The sequence below is a fragment of the Salvelinus alpinus genome, chromosome 29 (assembly GCF_045679555.1).
Source record: "Salvelinus alpinus chromosome 29, SLU_Salpinus.1, whole genome shotgun sequence".
Classification (NCBI taxonomy): Eukaryota; Metazoa; Chordata; class Actinopteri; order Salmoniformes; family Salmonidae; genus Salvelinus; species Salvelinus alpinus.
The window spans coordinates 7,079,630-7,101,747 of NC_092114.1; the positions used below are offsets into that span (position 1 = coordinate 7,079,630).

Here is a 22,118-nt window from a genome sequence, read left to right on the forward strand (position 1 = left end):
GATAGCAGAAGTTTGAAAGCATGGCTGACTGGCAAACTACAGTGACAAGCTATTAGTAACACAACCCTTTCTGTTCCTGTCTTTGTCACTTCAAATATGAAACAGGATCTGTGACAGTTCGCTATCTGCCTACATAAAACTGGCCCATGATATCATATGACAGTCACAGACGGAGAGAGAGAAGGCTGTGACAGGCAGAGGATGATATGGGAGAGCGAGATGTGCTAAGCCATAGCTGAGACTGAGTCAGTACAAGTACAGAGGCTCAGATGGTCAGGGTGTCTGCCAGGACACACAGTACTTCAGCATATCAAGCTTCCCAACTTAGACACACATGATACAGCTGCTCTGCTTCAATCAGGCTTTGAATCCTGTACTGCCTTTGAGCATTGTGCACTGGTTAATCTTTAAGTCTGTTGACTCACCCATGGGTCAATCTAAGTAACATTAATAACACAAATCTGTCAATTTAAGCTAGTAACATCAATCAAAATCCATGAGTTTAAGCTAGAGATGGGGTTGTGTTCAATCCACCGCAGCAGCCTATGGCGGGCTTCCGTATTTGCGGTGGAAGGTGGCCTTGTTACAGCGGTGTTTGTCAGACCATGAGACTTCCTGTAAATCGTCTTTCTCACGACAACGTCTGTAGCATCCAAACAGTTTGGCTTACATAACTATTATGACCACTCTATGGAAAGGGGAGGCTCTCAAACACGATGGGGTTAACCGTTTTGCTCTATGACCCCCACAAATGTCACGAGACTAATCAGGAGGTAACCCCCAGAAACAAATGTCACGAGACTAATCAGGAGGTAACCCCCACAAACAAATGTCACGAGACTAATCAGGTGCTAACCCCCACAAACAAATGTCACGAGACTAATCAGGAGGTAACCCCCACAAACAAATGTCATGAGACTAATCAGGAGGTAACCCCCACAAACAAATGTCACGAGACTAATCAGGAGCTAACCCCCACAAACAAATGGAAGTATAGCGGTAGTTTTGTGCATACAAAAATATTTCCTTAGCTTTCTTATAAACTCAGCAACTGTCAACTGCGTTTATTTTCAGCAAACTTAATGTGTAAATATTTGTATGAACATAAGATTCAACAACCTGAGACATAAACTGAACAAGTTCCACAGACAGGTGACTAACAGAAATTGAATGATGTGTCCCTAAACAAAGGGGGGGTCCAAATCAAAAGTCAGTATCTGGTGTGGCCACCAGCTGCATTAAGTACAGCAGTGCATCTCCTCCTCATGGACTGCACCAGATTTGCCAGTTCTTGCTGTGAGATGTTACCCCACTCTTCCACCAAGGCACCTGCCAGTTCCCGGACATTTCTGTTGTGAATGGCCCTAGCCCTCACCCACGTCTGGGATCCAACAGGTCCCAGACGTGCTCAATGGGATTGAGATCCGGGTTATTCGCTGGCCATGGCAGAACAATGACATTCCTGTCTTGCAGGAAATCACGCACAGAACGAGCAGTATGGCTGGTGGTATTGTCATGCTGGAGGGTCATGTCAGGATGAGCCTGCAGGAAGTGTACCACATGAGGGAGAAGGATGTCTTCCCTGAGGATGTCTTCCCTGTAACGCACAACATTGAGATTGCCTGCAATGACAACAAGCTCAGTCCGATGATGCTGTGACACACAGCCCCAGACCATGATGGACCCTCCACCTCCAAATCGATCCCGCTCCAGATTACAGGCCTCGGTGTAACGCTCATTCCTTCGACGATAAATCACCCCTGGTGAGACAAAACCGCGACTCGTCAGTGAAGTGCACTTTTTGCCAGTCCTGTCTGGTCCAGCGACGGTGGGTTTGTGCCCATAGGCGACGTTGTTGCCGGTGATGTCTGGTGAAGACCTGCCTTACAACAGGCCTACAAGCCCTCAGTCCAGCCTCTCTCAGCCTATTGAGGACAGTCTGAGCACTGATGGAGGGATTGTGCGTTCTTGGTGTAACTTGGGCAGTTGTTCTTGCCATCCTGTACCTGTCTCGCAGGTGTGATGTTCTGATCCTGTGCAGGTGTTGTTACACGTGGTGTGCCACTGCTAGGACGGACAGCTGATCGTCCTATCTCCCTGTAGTGCTGTCTTAGGCGTCTCACAGTACGGACATTGCAATTTATTGCCCTGGCCACATCTGCAGTCCTCCTTGCAGCATGCCTAAGGCACGTTCACGCAGATGAGCAGGGACCCTGGGCATCTTTCTTTTGGTGTTTTTCAGAGTCAGTAGAAAGGCCTCTTTAGTGTCCTAAGTTTCCATAACTGTGACCTTAGCCTCTCTAGGCTAGATGGGATGCTATCCGTATGTGAAAATACCACCCTCTAGCCTAGAGAGGTTCATTGCCTACCGCTTACCGTAAGCTGTTAGTATCTTAACGACCGTTCCACAGGTGCATGTTCATTAATTATGGTTCATTGAACAAGCATGGGAAACCGTGTTTAAGCCCTTTACAATGAAGATCTGTGAAGTTATTTGGATTTTTACGAATTACCTTTGAAAGACAGGGTCCTTCATCTCCTAGATATAGGACACACTTCAAAACCTTATTTCATATTATTCATTTTTTGACTGTCTTTTTGGCCATTTATTGATATTATTCAATGTGTTTCTATGGCCAATAGTAGTAAAGGCCAAATTAAATATTTTATTCAATTTAAATGTATATTTTTATACTCAAAGGGTTCAAAAAATTTAAAACCAAATTGCTAAATTATCTATGGTAAGACCATCTTTAAACATTTCCAAATGTTAGCTTAGTACCCCCCCCCCAGCCCTTAAATTAACTCCCAGCCCTTGGTTTGATCCATGTTGACGATTTTGTCCCTCTTCCTCCGTAGGACTGGCCCTTTGATGATGGTGCCCCGCCCCCCACCAAGATAGTGGACGACTGGTTAAACCTGCTTAAGACCAAGTTCAGGGGCGAGCCTGGCTGCTGTATTGCCGTGCACTGTGTGGCGGGGCTGGGCCGGTGAGTGTGTTCACCTGTGTGTGTCTAAGTGGGCCAGGTGATTGTGGCTAAGTGTGTATAAAGTGGGACAGGTGAGTTGAATGAGTGTAAGTGACCTTGATTACAATGTTCCATGCTTAGCCTGTTTGCAAGTTAGCGTAAGCCTGGTTCTCTGTGGTCTCCAGGTTCCACGATCTGTTCTGTTCTGTTGGCTTCCCTCTCTTTAGTCTACATATCCTCCATGTTTTATCCTCTTATCAATCTCTCCCTGTCTATTAACCTGCTAGCAATAGACTGCTGCTTCTGTGGTTCTACCGGCTATTCTCATCCCCACTTTATAGCTAGCTTCTCTGCTGTTAGCACCACTGTCTCTGTTAAGCTATCCTGCTTGTCTTTTTCTCCAGGGTATGAGCTGGATTCATTCTCTGTTAGCGGCCCACACTAACAGGAAAAAACCCTCGCTTTGTCATACTTAGTCTGGTCCTCCAGGGTAGGGTATGCTCTGGACTCCTCATCCTCTCTCTATAGCTTCTGTGTGATTAGCTTTAGCCTCTCTCATTCTCTCTCCCTGTTAGCCTGGTTCTCCAGGGTGTGCTGTTGTACACCATTCGATTTTCTGGCCCTCAAGTTGACCCCATAGAGCAAGTGTGTTACTCATTCCACAGAGGGCCGTGTGGCTGCAGGTTTTCGCTTCTCCCCTGTACTCTAGGTCTTAACAGAAAAAGAAAAACAGCCCACTGTGGAATGCGTTTGACATCCCTGCCATAGAGATTCCCTCCCGCAGTCTGCCAAGACGGGCTCCACACTACTTACGCCTGTCCAGGGTCATTGATTCAGCGCATCGCTTAGACCAGTGTTTCCCACCTCCAGTACCCCCAACAGCCCACCTCCAGTACCCCCAACAGCCCACCTCCAGTACCCCCAACAGCCCACCTCCAGTACCCCCAACAGCCTACCTCCAGTACCCCCAACAGCCCACCTCCAGTACACATTTTTGTTGTAGCCCCAGACAAACATACCTGATTCAACTCGGAGGCCCTGATGATTAGTTGACAACTTGAATCGGGTGTGCTTGTTTCCTTGTTGGGACCGGCGAAATGTCCCCACTTGTCCAAATGGTCCTTGTTTTACTATCCTTGTGAGGACTTCTGGTTCCCACATGGATAGTAAAACCAAAAAACACACGCATTGCTGTGGGCTCTGTAAGCAGTGGTCAGACAGACCTGTTTTTCTGCATGAATCTGTGTTTACTGCAGTCCTCAGGGCCGGCAGCATTCTGATGGTCTTATTCACACCAGCCAGCCACAGCCTTTAGAGACTCAGGGCGTGGGAGGAGTTGTTAGTGGTTGTTTTTCTACAGTTTTTCCCTCTCACACACTCTTGCACCTTCTCACTTTCTATCTCGTGTATGCCAGGGTTTCCGGTATTCGGCCTATACATTAAAAGCCGATTTAAATAAGGTTGTTGTCGGCCAGTCAAAAAAACAATCCTGTTGCTAAGTCATTTTATTAATTGATGTAAATATCAGTGGATGTAATTACATTTGACGCCCAATTTTCATTTTTTTCGTTAGTCGTCATGTTTCTTATTATACGCGCGTAGCATATAGCGCTTACTTTAGCATATAGCGCTTACTTTAGCATATAGCGCTTACTTTAGCATATAGCGCTTACTTTAGCATATGGCGCTTACTTTAGCATATGGCGCTTACTTTAGCATATGGCGCTTACTTTAGCATATGGCGCTTACTTTAGCATATGGCGCTTACTTTAGCATATGGCGCTTACTTTAGCATATGGCGCTTACTTTAGCATATAGCGCTTACTTTAGCATATAGCGCTTACTTTAGCATATAGCGCTTACTTTAGCATATAGCGCTTACTTTAGCATATAGCGCTTACTTTAGCATATAGCGCTTACTTTAGCATATAGCGCTTACTTTAGCATATAGCGCTTACTTTAGCATATAGCGCGTACTTTAGCATATAGCGCTTGAGTGGACAGCGCTAGCGCAACTGCTGCTTTTATAAGCCCAGTCATTGCGCAACCATTCTAAATGCAATTGTGTGTTAAAAACAGTTTTGATGGCCATGATTGGAAACGAGCTACTATTTTTATTTCTCAACTGGTAATTGAAGTGCGCCTCCGATTCGCCATTCAAGTGCGAAGGCAATGGTAGGCAGGCTATCAGCACATCACCCACCACTTTGCAATGTAAGCTGGAGGTGGTACGCATTTTGAAAACATATACTTAATTGTTTTAACATTAAACCTGAACGGTTTACTTCATTATTAGGCATGTCTTGGCTTGCAAAATCTGACCATAGAAACGTAAAGGCAATTATTTTATAAAAACTTACTCATATGCCATGCTTTCCCATGTCTGGAATACACTGCATCAGACACACCACCTGCACCACCTATCACACTTTCACAAAAAACATGGAGACATGGCTAAAGGTCAGTCAGATTTGTGAACATAATCCCTAGCTGTGTATTGCTGCTTTCCATGTTGTCTGTTGTCTGTACCTTGTGAGGTGTGGAAACACTTTGTTGCTTTTATGGGTTTTGTCTTTTTGTGCTCTGTGCATGCTGTCTTGCTTGTCCTATGTTGCTCTGTCTGTATGCTACGTCTTGCTTGTCCTATGTTGCTCTGTCTGTATGCTACGTCTTGCTTGTCCTATGTTGCTCTGTCTGTATGCTATGTCTTGCTTGTCCTATGTTGCTCTGTCTGTATGCTATGTCTTGCTTGTCCTATGTTGCTCTGTCTGTATGCCATGTCTTGCTTGTCCTATGTTGCTCTGCGTGTGCTCACTGGTCATTGATTGTCTGTATTGTAATTGTTTTTAAAAACCTGCCCAGGGACTGTGGTTGAGAATTAGCCGGTTGGCTAAAACCGGCACTGTTACTGAAACGCTGTTTCATGTGCACTGTCCCTATAAGAATAAATTCAAACTCAAAAAGTTAATTGCTATTGGTTTTCATATCAACTTTCTTTCATTGTCCAGAAGCCAAAGGCCCGATCTTAGTCATATTACCAACCCATTGTAGTTGTTGCCTATTTAGATTCCCACTCTACGTTTCTAACAGAGATTTTCATCTGTCACATATGGAACTGCTCGCATCAGGTGCTCTGTTTACAATGGGGTTTTCCCAGGTGCTCTGTTTACAATGGGGTTTTCCCAGGTGCTCTGTTTACAATGGGGTTTTCCCAGGTGCTCTGTTTACAATGGGGTTTTCCCAGGTGCTCTGTTTACAATGGGGTTTTCCCAGGTGCTCTGTTTACAATGGGGTTTTCCCAGGTGCTCTGTTTACAATGGGGTTTTCCCAGGTGCTCTGTTTACAATGGGGTTTTCCCAGGTGCTCTGTTTACAATGGGGTTTTCCCAGGTGCTCTGTTTACAATGGGGTTTTCCCAGGTGCTCTGTTTACAATGGGGTTTTCCCAGGTGCTCTGTTTACATTTACATTACATTTAAGTCATTACAATGGGGTTTTCCCAGGTGCTCTGTTTACAATGGGGTTTTCCCAGGTGCTCTGTTTACAATGGGGTTTTCCCAGGTGCTCTGTTTACAATGGGGTTTTCCCAGGTGCTCTGTTTACAATGGGGTTTTCCCAGGTGCTCTGTTTACAATGGGGTTTTCCCAGGTGCTCTGTTTACAATGGGGTTTTCCCAGGTGCTCTGTTTACAATGGGGTTTTCCCAGGTGCTCTGTTTACAATGGGGTTTTCCCAGGTGCTCTGTTTACAATGGGGTTTTCCCAGGTGCTCTGTTTACAATGGGGTTTTCCCAGGTGCTCTGTTTACAATGGGGTTTTCCCAGGTGCTCTGTTTACAATGGGGTTTTCCCAGGTGCTCTGTTTACAATGGGGTTTTCCCAGGTGCTCTGTTTACAATGGGGTTTTCCCAGGTGCTCTGTTTACAATGGGGTTTTCCCAGGTGCTCTGTTTACAATGGGGTTTTCCCAGGTGCTCTGTTTACAATGGGGTTTTCCCGGTTTTATTGGCTGATCGTTACAGGAGTTGCAGGTTCTGTTAAGCTAAATTACCATAATCAAAATGTCATTCTGCGCAACGTGGGTAGAAGTCCTAATGGATTTATGCACCCAATGCATTCAAAGTATTGACTTAACTCATTTTGTTACGTTAAAGCCTTATTCTAAAATGGATTCAATTGTTTGTTTTTGTCAATCTAAAAACACTACCCCATAAACAAAAACACTTTTAGAATGTTTCTCATTCATAAAAAACAGATCACATTTATATAAGTATTCATACCTTTTACTCTGTACTTTGTTGAAGCACCTTTGGCAGCGATTACAGCCTCGAGTCTTCTTGGGCATGATGCTACAAGCTTGGCACACCTGTATTTGGTGAGTTTCTCCCTTCTCTGCAGATCCTCTCAAGCTCTGTCAGGTTGGATGGGGAGCATCGCTGCACAGCTTTTTTCAGGTCTCTCCAGAGATGTTAGTCTTGGATCTGGCCGGGCCACTCAAGGACATTGACACTTGTTCTAAAGCTACTCGTGCGTCGTCTTGGTTATGTGCTTAGGGTCGTTGTCCTGTTGGAAGGTGAAATTTCGCCCCAGTCAGGTCCTGAGCGCTCTGGAATAGATTTTCATTAAGGATCTCTCTACTTTTCTCTGTTCATCTTTCCCTCGGTGCTGACTATTTTCCCAGCCGCTGAAAAACATCCCCACAGTATGATGCTGCCGCCACCATGCCAGGTTGCCAAGCGTCATGTCTGGAGGAATTCAGGCCAAAGAGTTCAATCTTGGTTTCATCAGACTCTCATGGTCAGAGTCCTTTAGGTGCATTTTGGCAAACTCCAAGCGGGCTGTCATGTGCCTTTTTACTGAGGAGTGGCTTCTGTCTGGCCATTCTACCATAAAGGCCTGATTGGTGGAGTGCTGCAGAGATGGTTGGTTCCCTGACCAAGGCCTTTTTCCCTCGATTGCTCAGCTTGGCTGGGCGGCCAGCTCTAGGAATTCTTGGTGGTTCCAAACTTCATCCATTTTAAGAATGATGGAGGCCACTGTGTTCTTGGGGACCTTCAATGCTGCAGACATTTTCTGGTACCCTTCCCCAGATCTGTGCCTCGACACACTTCTGTCTCAGAGTTCTACGGTCAATTCCTTCCACCTCATGGTTTGGTTTTTGCTCTGACATGCACTGTCAACTGTGGGACCTTATATAGACAGGTGTGTGTGTGTGTGTGCCTTTTCAAAATCATGTCCAATCAATTGAATTTACCACAGGTGGACTCCAAGTTGTAGAAACTTCTCAAGGATGATCAATGGAAACAGGTGCACCTGAGTGCAACTTCGATTCTCATAGCAAAGGGTCTGAATACTATGTAAATAAGGTATTTAATTTTTATATATATATATATACAGTGGGGAGAACAAGTATTTGATACACTGCCGATTTTGCAGGTTTTCCTACTTACAAAGCATGTAGAGGTCTGTCATTTTTATCATAGGTACACTTCAACTGTGAGAGACGGAATCTAAAACAAAAATCCAGAAAATCACATTGTATGATTTTTAAGTAATTAATTTGCATTTTATTGCATGACATAAGTATTTGATCACCTACCAACCAGTAAGAATTCCGGCTCTCACAGACCTGTTAGTTTTTCTTTAAGAAGCCCTCCTGTTCTCCACTCATTACCTGTATTAACTGCACCTGTTTGAACTCGTTACCTGTATAAAAGACACCTGTCCACACACTCAATCAAACAGACTCCAACCTCTCCACAATGGCCAAGACCAGAAAGCTGTGTAAGGACATCAGGGATAAATTGTAGACCTGTACAAGACTGGGATGGGCTACAGGACAATAGCCAAGCAGCTTGGTGAGAAGGCAACAACTGTTGGCACAATTATTAGAAAATGGAAGAAGTTCAAGATGACGGTCAATCACCCTCGGTCTGGGGCTCCATGCAAGATCTCACCTCGTGGGGCATCAATGATCATGAGGAATGTGAGGGATCAGCCCAGAACTACACGGCAGGACCTGGTCAATGACCTGAAGAGAGCTGGGACCACAGTCTCAAAGAAAACTATTAGTAACACACTACGCCGTCATGGATTAAAATCCTGCAGCGCACGCAAGGTCCCCCTGCTCAAGCCAGCGCATGTCCAGGCCCGTCTGAAGTTTGCCAATGACCATCTGGATGATCCAGAGGAGGAATGGGAGAAGGTCATGTGGTCTGATGAGACAAAAATAGAGCTTTTTGCTCTAAACTCCACTCGCCGTGTTTGGAGGAATAGAAGGATGAGTACAACCCCAAGAACACCATCCCAACCGTGAAGCATGGAGGTGGAAACATCATTCTTTGGGGATGCTTTTCTGCAAAGGGGACAGGACGACTGCACCGTATTGAGGGGAGGATGGATGGGGCCATGTATCGCGAGATCTTGACCAACAACCTCCTTCCCTCAGTAAGAGCATTGAAGATGGGTCGTGGCTGGGTCTTCCAGCATGACAACGACCCGAAACACACAGCCAGGGCAACTAAGGAGTGGCTCCGTAAGAAGCATCTCAAGGTCCTGGAGTGGCCTAGCCAGTCTCCAGACCTGAACCCAATAGAAAATCTTTGGAGGGAGCCGAAAGTCCGTATTGCCCAGCGACAGCCCCGAAACCTGAAGGATCTGGAGAAGGTCTGTATGGAGGAGTGGGCCAAAATCCCTGCTGCAGTGTGTGCAAACCTGGTCAAGAACTACAGGAAACGTATGATCTCTCTAATTGCAAACTAAGGTTTCTGTACCAAATATTCAGTTCTGCTTTTCTGATGTATCAAATACTTATGTCATGCAATAAAATGCAAATTAATTACTTAAAAATCATACAATGTGATTTTCTGGATTTTTGTTTTAGATTCCTTCTCTCACAGTTGAAGTGTACCTATGATAAAAATTACAGACCTCTACATGCTTTGTAAGTAGGAAAACCTGCAAAATTGTCAGTGTATCAAATACTTGTTCTCCCCACTGTATATATATAACTCAGCAAAAAAAGAAGCGGCCCTTTTTCAGGACCCTGTCTTTCAAAGGTAATTCGTAAAAATCCAAATAACTTCACAGATCTTCATTGTAAAAGGTTTAAACACCGTTTCCCATGCTTGTTCAATGAACCATAAACAATTAATGAACATGCACCTGTGGAACGGTCGTTAACACACTAACATCTTACAGAGGGTAGGCAATTAAGGTCAGTTATGAACACTTAGGACACTAAACAGGCCTTTCTACTGACTCTGAAAAACACGCTCACGCTCATCTGCGTGAACGTGCCTTAGGCATGCTGCAAGGAGGCATGAGGACTACAGATATGGCCAGGGCAATAAATTGCAATGTCCGTACTGTGAGACGCCTAAGACAGCACTACAGGGAGACAGGACAGACAGCTGATCGTCCTAGCAGTGGCAGACCACGTGTAACAACACCTGCACAGGATCGGAACATCCAAACATCACACCTGCGGGACAGGTACAGGATGGCAAGAACAACTGCCCGAGTTACACCAGGAACGCACAATTCCTCCATCAGTCCTCAGACTGTCCGCAATAGGCTGAGAGGCTGGACTTGAGGGCTTGCAGACCTGTTGTAGGCACACCAGACATCACCGGCAACAACGTCGCCTATGGGCACAAACCCACCGTCGCTAGACCAGACAGGACTGGCAAAAAGCGCTCTCTGCTGATGAGTCGCGGTTTTGTCTCACCTGGGGTGATGGTCGTATTTGTTTATCGTCGAAGGAATGAGCATTACACCGAGGCCTGTACTCTGGAGCGGGATAGAGTTGGAGGTGGAGGTTTCGTCATGGTCTGGGGCGGTGTGTCACAGCACCATCGGACTGAGCTTGTTGTCATTGCAGGCAATCTCAACGTTGTGCGTTACAGGGAAGACATCCTCCTCCCTCATGTGGTACCCTTCCTGCAGGCTCATCCTGACATGACCCTCCAGCATGACAATGCCACCAGCCATACTGCTCGTTCTGTGTGTGATTTCCTGCAAGAAAGGAATGTCAGAGGAGATGTACTGCAGTACTTAATGCAGCTGGTGGCCACACCAGATACTGACTGTTACTTTTGATTTTGATCCCCGCTTTGTTTAGGGACACTATTTTATTTCTGTTAGTCACATGTCTGTGGAACTTGTTCAGTTTGTCTCAGTTGTTGAATCTAATGTTCATACGAATATTTACACATGTTAAGTTTGCTGAAAATAAACGCAGTTGACAGAGAGAGGATGTTAGTTTTTTTTGCTGAGTTTATATATACATTTGCAAAAATGTCTAAACCTGTTTTCGCTTTGTCATTATGGGGAATTGTGTGTAGATTGTAAAACATCTCTAATTAATCCATTTTAGAGTAAGGCTGTGGAAAAAGAGAAGGCATCTGAATACTTTCCTAATGCACTATAGGTCCACATTTCTCAACTGGCCAGTTAATTGTTCCCGGTTACGTTGTCCAGCTCCACATTTTCCTAACGGAAATCCTGGCATGCACAAAAGGGTGTTCGTTCTGTCTCTTTCTCATATTCCCTCCATTGTCCCTCCTCTCCCTCTTCTCTCTGAAAACCCCACACAAGAATGCTCTGTCAGCTTTGAGTTTTGACATTCCGGGCAGTGTCTGGGAATTTTTAAAGTTTTGTGGTGCATTTTTTTCTTTTTGAGAGGTTTGCTTACAGTAACACTTATCACACTATGTGTGTGAACGTGATGCCCCAGTGGGGTTGCAGTGAACCCAGGCCCCCCCCTGTGGGTTTCCCAGGCCAATGTCTCAGCTTTACACTACACTGCCAGCTACATGACCATGACACAGCATGCTTTACACTACACTGCCAGCTACATGACCATGACACAGCATGCTTTACACTACCTCCCTACCCTGCCACCTACATAACCATGACACAGCATGTTTTACACTACATCCCCACCCTGCTACCTACATAACCATGACACAGCATGCTTTACACTACCTCCCTACCCTGCTACCTACATAACCATGACACAGCATGCTTTACACTACATCCCTACCCTGCTACCTACATAACCATGACACAGCATGCTTTACACTACCACCCTACCCTGCTACCTACATAACCATGACACAGCATGCTTTACACTACCCTGCCACCTACATGACCATGACACAGCATGTTTTATACTACCTCCCTACCCTGCTACCTACATAACCATGACACAGCATGCTTTACACTACCCTGCCACCTACATAACCATGACACAGCATGTTTTACACTACATCCCCACCCTGCTACCTACATAACCATGACACAGCTTGTTTTACACTACCTCCCCTACCCTGCTACCTACATAACCATGACACAGCATGCTTTACACTACCTCCCTACCCTGCTACCTACATAACCATGACACAGCATGCTTTACACTACCCTGCCACCTACATAACCATGACACAGCATGCTTTACACTACCTCCCTACCCTGCTACCTACATAACCATGACACAGCATGCTTTACACTACCTCCCTACCCTGCTACCTACATAACCATGACACAGCATGCTTTACACTACCCTGCTACCTACATAACCATGACACAGCATGCTTTACACTACCCTGCTACCTACATAACCATGACACAGCATGCTTTACACTACCCTGCTACCTACATAACCATGACACAGCATGCTTTACACTACATCCCCACCCATGCTGGCTGGTATTTGTTGCTTGCTCGCTCTGATTTATTGATATCTATATTGTGTCTGTGCTGTAGAGCTCCAGTCCTGGTGGCCTTAGCGCTGATTGAAACTGGGATGAAGTATGAGGATGCAGTGCAGTTCATACGACAGTAAGTACCACTAACTTCCACACCAGTGGAGGCTGGTAAGGGAGGTGGGGTGGGGGGGCTTGTACGGTATCAAACACAAACACTGTTAGATACTGTTACTATGAGCCTGTCCCTCCGATTTTAAGTGCCATTAGCCACCACTGTTCCACACAGGGCATGGAGCCTAACCAATGTTTCTGTGCTGTGGAACATGTACTGTATTCTCTTCATTACTTTGTTAGAATTTGCCCAGGGCACATATTGATTTGTGTGGATGTTGTTGCACATGTGCTGCATGGTCTCTTGTGACATTATGAGGCCACTTTGTTGTTTTTCCCTCCCTCCCCTCAGGAAGAGACGTGGAGCGTTCAACTCCAAGCAGCTTCTTTACCTGGAGAAATACAGGCCCAAGATGCGTCTGCGGTTCAAGGATGCCAACGGCCCCAACTGTTGCGTCCAGTAACGTGTCTGTGTGCAGCGTCTCATCAAGAATACAGCAGCTAGTGGGAACAACATTATTCCAACCAAGGGGAGAGATTACTATTAGTAATTATTGTGATTTGTTAACACTGAGACATGGCTAATTGATCACAGAATCAATTAATCAACGAGCGAATGATTACATTTGAATGAATGCAAATCTAGGGGTCCAACCAGCCGAACCAATGAACAAGAAGGTCAACGCACACAGATATAGGCCCGCCTCCAAGTTACCAGTGTCCTATCACGGGCACATAATTTTTTTCAACATTTTTATTTTCAGCTTTGAATCATGGGATAGCTCCTTTATATTTTTTTTTACACCTACATGAAAGTTTAACAAACAAAATCTACAAATGTTAAAATGGTATCAATATTGATGATTTGTTTATTTTTCTATTAATGATATGAATTATGGATTTGCCCAGGGTTATGTACCTTTTTTAAATGTTTGTAACCCCTTCAGCACATTAGAAGAAAAAGGAAAAATTACTGTCCATTTGGCTATTGATGTATTTTTGTACAACACAAAATCTCTGAAAAGTTCCACTGAAAATGCAGTAATATTTTTCTCTCTACCCCACTTGCTTGATGTCACTTTTTAATTACTGGGTTGGCTGGGTTTTAAATATGTCCGCTGTATTTATTCACTGGCTGTAACTAGCAAGGCAGTCTGGGGTTTGGGGCAAGGACACTTTTCTGTTTCTCATTTTCATTTTATTCTAGAGCCATGTTTTCATTTTCTTAAAAAAAAATTCAATACAATCTTGCGGGAGTGCAATCTTCAGTCCACCTCGGAAAAGACCCCCGAACCCCATTATGACCATCACACACAGAGCCAGTTTCACAGGAAGACACTTGGCTCGTCTTAATGTAGTTCCTTTTTTTACATTCACCAAGGCTGCTTACTGGGTTTACAATAGGACTTTCCTACAATGACTGTACACACACACACACACACACAATGATCTCAACTGTTAATCCCTCGTCTCACTCTGAAGGAAAAGAGGTGGAAAAGAAAGCAAATGGTCAGTTTCTTTTTTTATCATCTTACCCATCTTGAAGATATCCTCAATTCCTATTGGTTTTAAAAGAAATAAAGAAATGGAAATAAGATTGACCTTGTATGATGTCATTTCCTCACCTTTTCCACGTTTTAGAGTATTTGAAATGACCACCTATATTTTGTTGGTCTACTTGGCTTTTTCATTCCTGCATAACTTTTTGTGACATGAGGAATTGCTGAGTCACGCCATCATGGAAAATATATCAATCATCTATTTGATATGGATCACGTCTCATCACCAGGCAAGCTTTATCCTGAACGCGCGGCAGGTAACCAAGCGGTTAAGAGCATTGGGCCCGTAACCGAAAGGTTGCTGGTTCAAATCCCTGAACTGACTAGGTGAAAAATCTGTGCCCTCGAGCACAGCACTTAACCCTAAATGCTCTTGTAAATCGCTCTGGATGTGTGTGTGTGTGTGTGCTAAATGACTCGAATGTAACCCACAAGTCAAAAGGAACAGAGGACATCCGACAAATACTTGGGAGGCCCGGAGCTTGAGGCTAATGTATGGAAAACCAGCATGGGGTGTAAACAGCTGGGGGCCCTTATCAACTGCGTGCGTGGAGATTCTAGGATTTGCATAGGCAACAAATTATTAGGATTTATCAAACTGTCTTGTGCAACATATACGCATGCTTTCATTCACAGAATACTATAACCCCTCCCTAGAAAAACCCTGCATTCACATGATGGGAACCACAACGCCATAATCTGCTTTTAAAAAAAAAAGCGCAATGGCAAATGATCACATTTCTGTTGGTGTGAGCAGAATGTTTTAATCTTTTGCAGCAACATTGTAAACACTGGCTACACATTCTGTAAGATTGATGTTCTATTGAAACATTTAAGTGGAATTATTTAAAGTAACTAGTGATCCATTTATTACAGTGGACAATGATTCGAGTCTATGTAGGCAGCAGCCTCTTTGTTAGTGATTTAAACCCTTTTTCTTGGCACTAAACTACTTCCATATATCCTTCCATTCATTTTTTTAAACTGGTACCGGGATACCTCCAGGCGAGTCTTGTGAGGCTTGTTGGCATCCTAGAGCAAAACAACATGTACATTCGTGAGAGAAACATTGCATGCACAGTTTGAGCTACTCTAAAAACTGACGTTGCAGGCCAGCTCAGTGCTGCCCCCTCTCACGGAGTATCTCAATCAATCAATCAAATGTATTTATAAAGCCCTTCGTACATCAGCCGATATCTCAAAGTGCTGTACAGAAACCCAGCCTAAAACCCCAAACATCAAGCAATGCAGGTGTAGAAGCACGGTGGCTAGGAAAAACTCCCTAGAAAGGCCAAAACCTATGAAGAAACGTAGAGAGGAACCAGGCTATGAGGGGTGGCCAGTCCTCTTCTGGCTGTGCCGGGTGGAGATTATAACAGAACATGGCCAAGATGTTAAAATGTTCATAAATGACCAGCATGGTCAAATAATAATAATCACAGTAGTTGTCGAGGGTGCAGCAAGTCAGCACCTCAGGAGTAAATGTCAGTTGGCTTTTCATAGCCGATCATTAAGAGTATCTCTACCTCTCCTGCGGTCTCTAGAGAGTTGAAAACAGCAGGTCTGGGACAGGTAGCACGTCCGGTGAACAGGTCAGGGTTCCATAGCCGCAGGCAGAACAGTTGAAACGAGGAGCAGCACGGCCAGGTGGAGTCATCATGCCAGGTTGTCCTGAGGCATGGTCCTAGGGCTCAGGTCCTCCGAGAGAAAGAAAGAGAGAGAATTAGAGAGAGCATACTTAAATTCACACATGACACCGGATAAGACAGGAGAAGTACTCCAGATATAACAAACTGACCCTAGCCCCCGACACATAAACTACTGCAGCATAAATACTGGAGGCTGAGACAGGAGGGTTCAGGAGACACTGTGGCCCCATCCAATGATACCCCCGGACAGGGCCAAACAGGAAGGATATAACCCCACCCACTTTGCCAAAGCACAGCCCCCACACCACTAGAGGGATATCTTCAACCACCAACTTACCATCCTGAGACAAGGCCGAGTATAGCCCACAAAGATCTCCGCCACGGCACAACCCAAGGGGGGGCGCCAACCCAGACAGGAAGATAACGTCAGTGACTCAACCCACTCAAGTGACGCACCCCTCCTAGGGACGGCATGAAAGAGCACCAGTAAGCCAGTGACTCAGCCCCTGTAATAGGGTTAGAGGCAGAGAATCCCAGTGAGAGAGGGGAACCGGCCAGGCAGAGACAGCAAGGGCAGTTCGTTGCTCCAGAGACTTTCCGTTCACCTTCACACTCCTGGGTCAGACTACACTCAATCATAGGACCCACTGAAGAGATAAGTCTTCAGTAAAGACTTAAAGGTTGAGACCGAGTCTGCGTCTCTCACATTGGTAGGCAGACCATTCCATAAAAATGGAGATCTATAGGAGAAAGCCCTGCCTCCAGCTGTTTGCTTAGAAATTCTAGGGACAATTAGGAGGCCTGCGTCTTGTGACCGTAGCGTACGTGTAGGTATGTACGGCAGGACCAACTCGGAAAGATAGGTAGGAGCAAGCCCATGTAACGCTTTGTAGGTTAACAGTAAAACCTTGAAATCAGCCCTTGCCTTAACAGTATCTCAATTTGAAGGCCAACCGAGGTACTGCAGGCTGTCATAACCCACGAAATTGTCTTTATAAAGTAATCGGTTCAAGGACATACATCTGGTGAAATAGAAGCAATTATTGGTACCATGATTGTATAAAAAAAATATCGACGAATATGAAGCACGAAGATAGCTATTTCCCCATTCACTATAATCAGGGATCCCGTTTTCTGGAAACAACGCCTGCAGTACCAAGGTCGGTCAACAACTTGACATCCTCAATGTGAGGGGACAGACACCTTCAAAACAAACTTCCTTTAGATTTTTGGGGGACTCTGTTTTCCATGTATGAATCTGTTATTCAATGCGTTTCTATGGGCTCATAGCAGTAAGGCCAAATTCAATGTTTCTTCAAATTGTGTACTATTTTTGTTATACGGGTCCTAATATTCTAAATCCAATATCTAAATGATCCTTAGTTTGACCATCTTAAAACAATCAATATCCTAGCTTAGAATAGTATATATACTTTCCCTTCAAGTTCAAAATGGATAAATACTAACCTTCGCGCGAAAACTGGCGCAGTCGTCTTTTTTTTGTGCGCATTCACCTTTGATAAATCAGCCCCCTGGAGAAGACTGCCCAGAACGGAGTGCTATGGAGAGTTGTCGATGGCCTATATTCCCTGTGGAGCGATGGGACTAATAAGTAAACTTCACTTCAAGTAGCCCATTTATTTGCAGGTTAAGTATCTACAGGTTGGACGAGGGTCGGCCATTACCTTGGCCAAATATGGTTTACTCCTTTAGTGACAGTCTTTCTGTCCATAGTATGTGTTTGTGAAATGTTAGGGTTTTGAGTTTATATATTAATTGATGATTTAAAGAGGTAGGCTAGATAGTGCGGTTGAACCTCAAATAGAAGTTACCTAAAGTTGGGAAAGACAACCTAACAAGTGATATTTTGGCTTTTCCGTCACTTTCTGATTAGCCTGTCTGAAGCGCGACCCACGTGACTACAACATCTTCGGGAGCTGGCGTCAGCTCGTACTTTCTGATATCAATGAGGGCCAACCGCCCTCTGGTGTTTGTACAATTAATTACCAACAAAGTCGGCATGGTAAAGCCCATCATATCAAGGCTGACGCTACTTCATTTAGGATCTCTCAGCTCAATATCCATGAACAAATGCCTGTTTTAATAATGAATTAGCCCTACTGATAAAAGATACTGTTAGATATACCTGAACATCTTTAAATCTTTAAAAATGTCATAGGTCATAGCTTTATTCATAGTCAAAATGCAACAACCAAGGCTATGCCAGCCACACCTCACCTTGTCAATGATTTATCAAATCACTTCCAACTATAATGGCTTGGTGGCACCTTAATTGGTGACAACGGGCTCGTAATGACGAAATAGATGGAATGGTATGAAATACTTCAAACACATGGTTTCCAGGTTTCTCGGCTTCTTTCCCTTAATGAGGTGTGTGTCAGAAATATTTGATAGCCTCTTCCTCATTTGAAAAAGAAATGTGTTTATTGTCATCAATATTTGATGCAGGAAATGAATATATGTAAAACACATAGATTAATTAGTATGTTTTGATCAATTGTTTCTGTCTAATGCGCTCTGACTACTGCTGCAGTGTAACTCCCTGCAGGCTAAGCTGGCACGTTTCATTCGCTGGCGCTGCGGAGCAAAACCATTTAATTTTCAAAGCTTGTTTTAGCATCTTTAAAGACTCCACACAGTCAAAATTTAAATGATTGGTTTACCCATACCGGGGGTAAATATACATTTTGTTCTGTGAAGTGGATGTTTCTCATATTGTGGAATTGTCGCTGGAAGGGGGAAAATAATATATACCCAAATATGAGACTAGATACTTATGTCTGTTGTCTGGCTTCCATAGACATACAATATGTCCTTTCTTATGAAACCAAATTAAGGACAAAAATGAGCAGTGCTCTTCATGGTGGCAGTTAGCCTAAGGGTTAAGAGCGTTGGGCCAGTATGGTGGCTGATTCGAATCCCTGAGCTGACTAGGAGAACAATCTTTTGATGTGCCCTGTAAATTGCTCTGAATAAGACCATCTGCGAAATGACAAAAATGTGTAACGTCATCTAGCTTTTCATCCTCTTTGACATACAGTAGCAATGTGTGAATATAGATCATCTGCTAGTAATCAGGTGAAGACCTGGAAAGTCCATATTGACTGTATTGAAATAAGCCATTTCAGATTAATATCCTTATTGATTACCAATGCAATTTGTTGCGTATTGGTTTTTAAACCACAAAATAAAATGTTAACAGCAGAACCCGAGCTGACCTCAACCTGTTGGGAACAGGTCTGCTGCGTAGTAAATGTACCATGTGTATCAATAGGACTGGGAGTTTGTCCAGGGGTAAATTACCATGTGTATCAATAGGACTGGGAGTTTGTCCTGGGGTAAATTACCATGTGTATCAATAGGACTGGGAGTTTGTCCTGGGGTAAATTACCATATGTATCAATAGGACTGGGAGTTTGTCCTGGGGTAAATTACCATATGTATCAATAGGACTGGGAGTTTGTCCTGGGGTAAATTACCATGTGTATCAATAGGACTGGGAGTTTGTCCTGGGGTAAATTACCATGTGTATCAATAGGACTGGGAGTTTGTCCTGGGGTAAATTACCATGTGTATCAATAGGACTGGGAGTTTGTCCTGGGGTAAATTACCATGTGTATCAATAGGACTGGGAGTTTGTCCTGGGGTAAATTACCATGTGTATCAATAGGACTGGGAATTTGTCCTGGGGTAAATTACCATGTGTATCAATAGGACTGGGAGTTTGTCCTGGGGTAAATTACCATATGTATCAATAGGACTGGGAGTTTGTCCCGGGGTAAATTACCATGTGTATCAATAGGACTGGGAGTTTGTCCAGGGGTAAATTACCATATGTATCAATAGGACTGGGAGTTTGTCCTGGGGTAAATTACCATATGTATCAATAGGACTGGGAGTTTGTCCCGGGGTAAATTACCATGTGTATCAATAGGACTGGGAGTTTGTCCAGGGGTAAATTACCATATGTATCAATAGGACTGGGAGTTTGTCCTGGGGTAAATTACCATATGTATCAATAGGACTGGGAGTTTGTCCCGGGGTAAATTACCATATGTATCAATTGGACTGGGAATTTGTCCTGGGGTAAATTACCATATGTATCAATAGGACTGGGAGTTTGTCCTGGGGTAAATTACCATGTGTATCAATAGGACTGGGAATTTGTCCTGGGGTAAATTACCATGTGTATCTATAGGACTGGGAGTTTGTCCCGGGGTAAATTACCATGTGTATCAATAGGACTGGGAATTTGTCCTGGGGTAAATTACCATGTGTATCAATAGGACTGGGAGTTTGTCCTGGGGTAAATTACCATATGTATCAATAGGACTGGGAGTTTGTCCTGGGGTAAATTACCATGTGTATCAATAGGACTGGGAGTTTGTCCAGGGGTAAATTACCATATGTATCAATAGGACTGGGAGTTTGTCCTGGGGTAAATTACCATGTGTATCAATAGGACTGGGAATTTGTCCTGGGGTAAATTACCATGTGTATCAATAGGACTGGGAGTTTGTCCAGGGGTAAATTACCATATGTATCAATAGGACTGGGAGTTTGTCCTGGGGTAAATTACCATATGTATCAATAGGACTGGGAGTTTGTCCCGGGGTAAATTACCATATGTATCAATTGGACTGGGAATTTGTCCTGGGGTAAATTACCATATGTATCAATAGGACTGGGAGTTTGTCCTGGGCTAAATTACCATGTGTATCAATAGGACTGGGAATTTGTCCTGGGGTAAATTACCATGTGTATCAATAGGACTGGGAGTTTGTCCCGGGGTAAATTACCATGTGTATCAATAGGACTGGGAATTTGTCCTGGGGTAAATTACCATGTGTATCAATAGGACTGGGAGTTTGTCCTGGGGTAAATTACCATATGTATCAATAGGACTGGGAGTTTGTCCTGGGGTAAATTACCATGTGTATCAATAGGACTGGGAGTTTGTCCAGGGGTAAATTACCATATGTATCAATAGGACTGGGAGTTTGTCCTGGGGTAAATTACCATGTGTATCAATAGGACTGGGAGTTTGTCCTGGGGTAAATTACCATGTGTATCAATAGGACTGGGAGTTTGTCCAGGGGTAAATTACCATATGTATCAATAGGACTGGGAGTTTGTCCTGGGGTAAATTACCATATGTATCAATAGGACTGGGAGTTTGTCCTGGGGTAGATTACCATATGTATCAATAGGACTGGGAGTTTGTCCTGGGGTAAATTACCATATGTATCAATAGGACTGGGAGTTTGTCCTGGGGTAAATTACCATATGTATCAATAGGACTGGGAGTTTGTCCTGGGGTAAATTACCATGTATATCTATAGGACTGGGAGTTTGTCCTTGGGTAAATTACCATGTATATCAATAGGACTGGGAGTTTGTCCTGGGGTAAATTACCATGTGTATCAATAGGACTGGGAGTTTGTCCTGGGGTAAATTACCATATGTATCAATAGGACTGGGAGTTTGTCCTGGGGTAAATTAGCATGTGTATCAATAGGACTGGGGGTTTGTCCTGGGGTAAATTACCATGTGTATCAATAGGACTGGGAGTTTGTCCTGGGGTAAATTACCATGTGTATCAATAGGACTGGGAGTTTGTCCTGGGGTAAATTACCATGTGTATCAATAGGACTGGGAGTTTGTCCTGGGGTAAATTACCATGTGTATCAATAGGACTTGGAGTTTGTCCTGGGGTAAATTACCATGTGTATCAATAGGACTGGGAGTTTGTCCTGGGGTAAATTACCATGTGTATCAATAGTTTGTCTTGTGTTCAGGGAACACAAATAATACAAATACAGTGTATTTGGAAAGTATTCAGACCCATTGACTTTTTCCACATTTTGTTACGTTACAGCCTTATTCTAAAATGTATTAAATTGTTTGTTTCCCACTCATCAATCTTTACACAATACCCCATAATGACAAAAATATTTTTATTTTTTATTTTTTAGCAAATAATAAACGGAATATCAGATTTTCATAATTATTCAGACCCTTTACTCAGTAGTTTGTTGAAGCACCGTTGGCTGCTATTACAGTGTCGAGTTTTCTTGGGTATTACGCTACAAGCTTGGCACACCT

At 43.9% G+C, this 22,118-nt stretch overlaps 1 protein-coding gene and 1 long non-coding RNA gene across 5 annotated transcripts in view; one reads left to right on the forward strand and one right to left on the reverse strand.

Annotated features, from left to right (window-relative positions):
- The window catches only part of LOC139558813 (protein tyrosine phosphatase type IVA 2-like), a 53,747-nt gene extending 39,366 nt beyond the window's left edge, over positions 1 to 14,381 (forward strand). For all 3 annotated transcript variants that reach the window (XM_071374281.1, XM_071374280.1, XM_071374279.1), the window contains 3 exons: positions 2,860 to 2,990; positions 12,732 to 12,806; positions 13,137 to 14,381. In XM_071374281.1, coding sequence (XP_071230382.1) covers positions 2,860 to 2,990; positions 12,732 to 12,806; positions 13,137 to 13,248 — 318 coding nt within the window. In that variant the 3' untranslated portion in view covers positions 13,249 to 14,381. The remainder of the gene's footprint in view (positions 1 to 2,859; positions 2,991 to 12,731; positions 12,807 to 13,136) is intronic.
- A 695-nt stretch (positions 14,382 to 15,076) lies between these two features.
- On the reverse strand, positions 15,077 to 17,875 carry LOC139558814 (uncharacterized). 2 transcript variants are annotated; one of them, XR_011671648.1, is made up of 3 exons: positions 17,460 to 17,875; positions 16,330 to 16,453; positions 15,077 to 16,041 (listed from the first exon to the last, which is right to left on the reverse strand). It is a non-coding gene; the product is annotated as an uncharacterized lncRNA (long non-coding RNA). The 2 variants fall into 2 exon arrangements; XR_011671647.1 differs by having other exon boundaries at positions 16,330 to 16,498.
- Between the last annotated feature and the right edge of the window lie 4,243 nt (positions 17,876 to 22,118).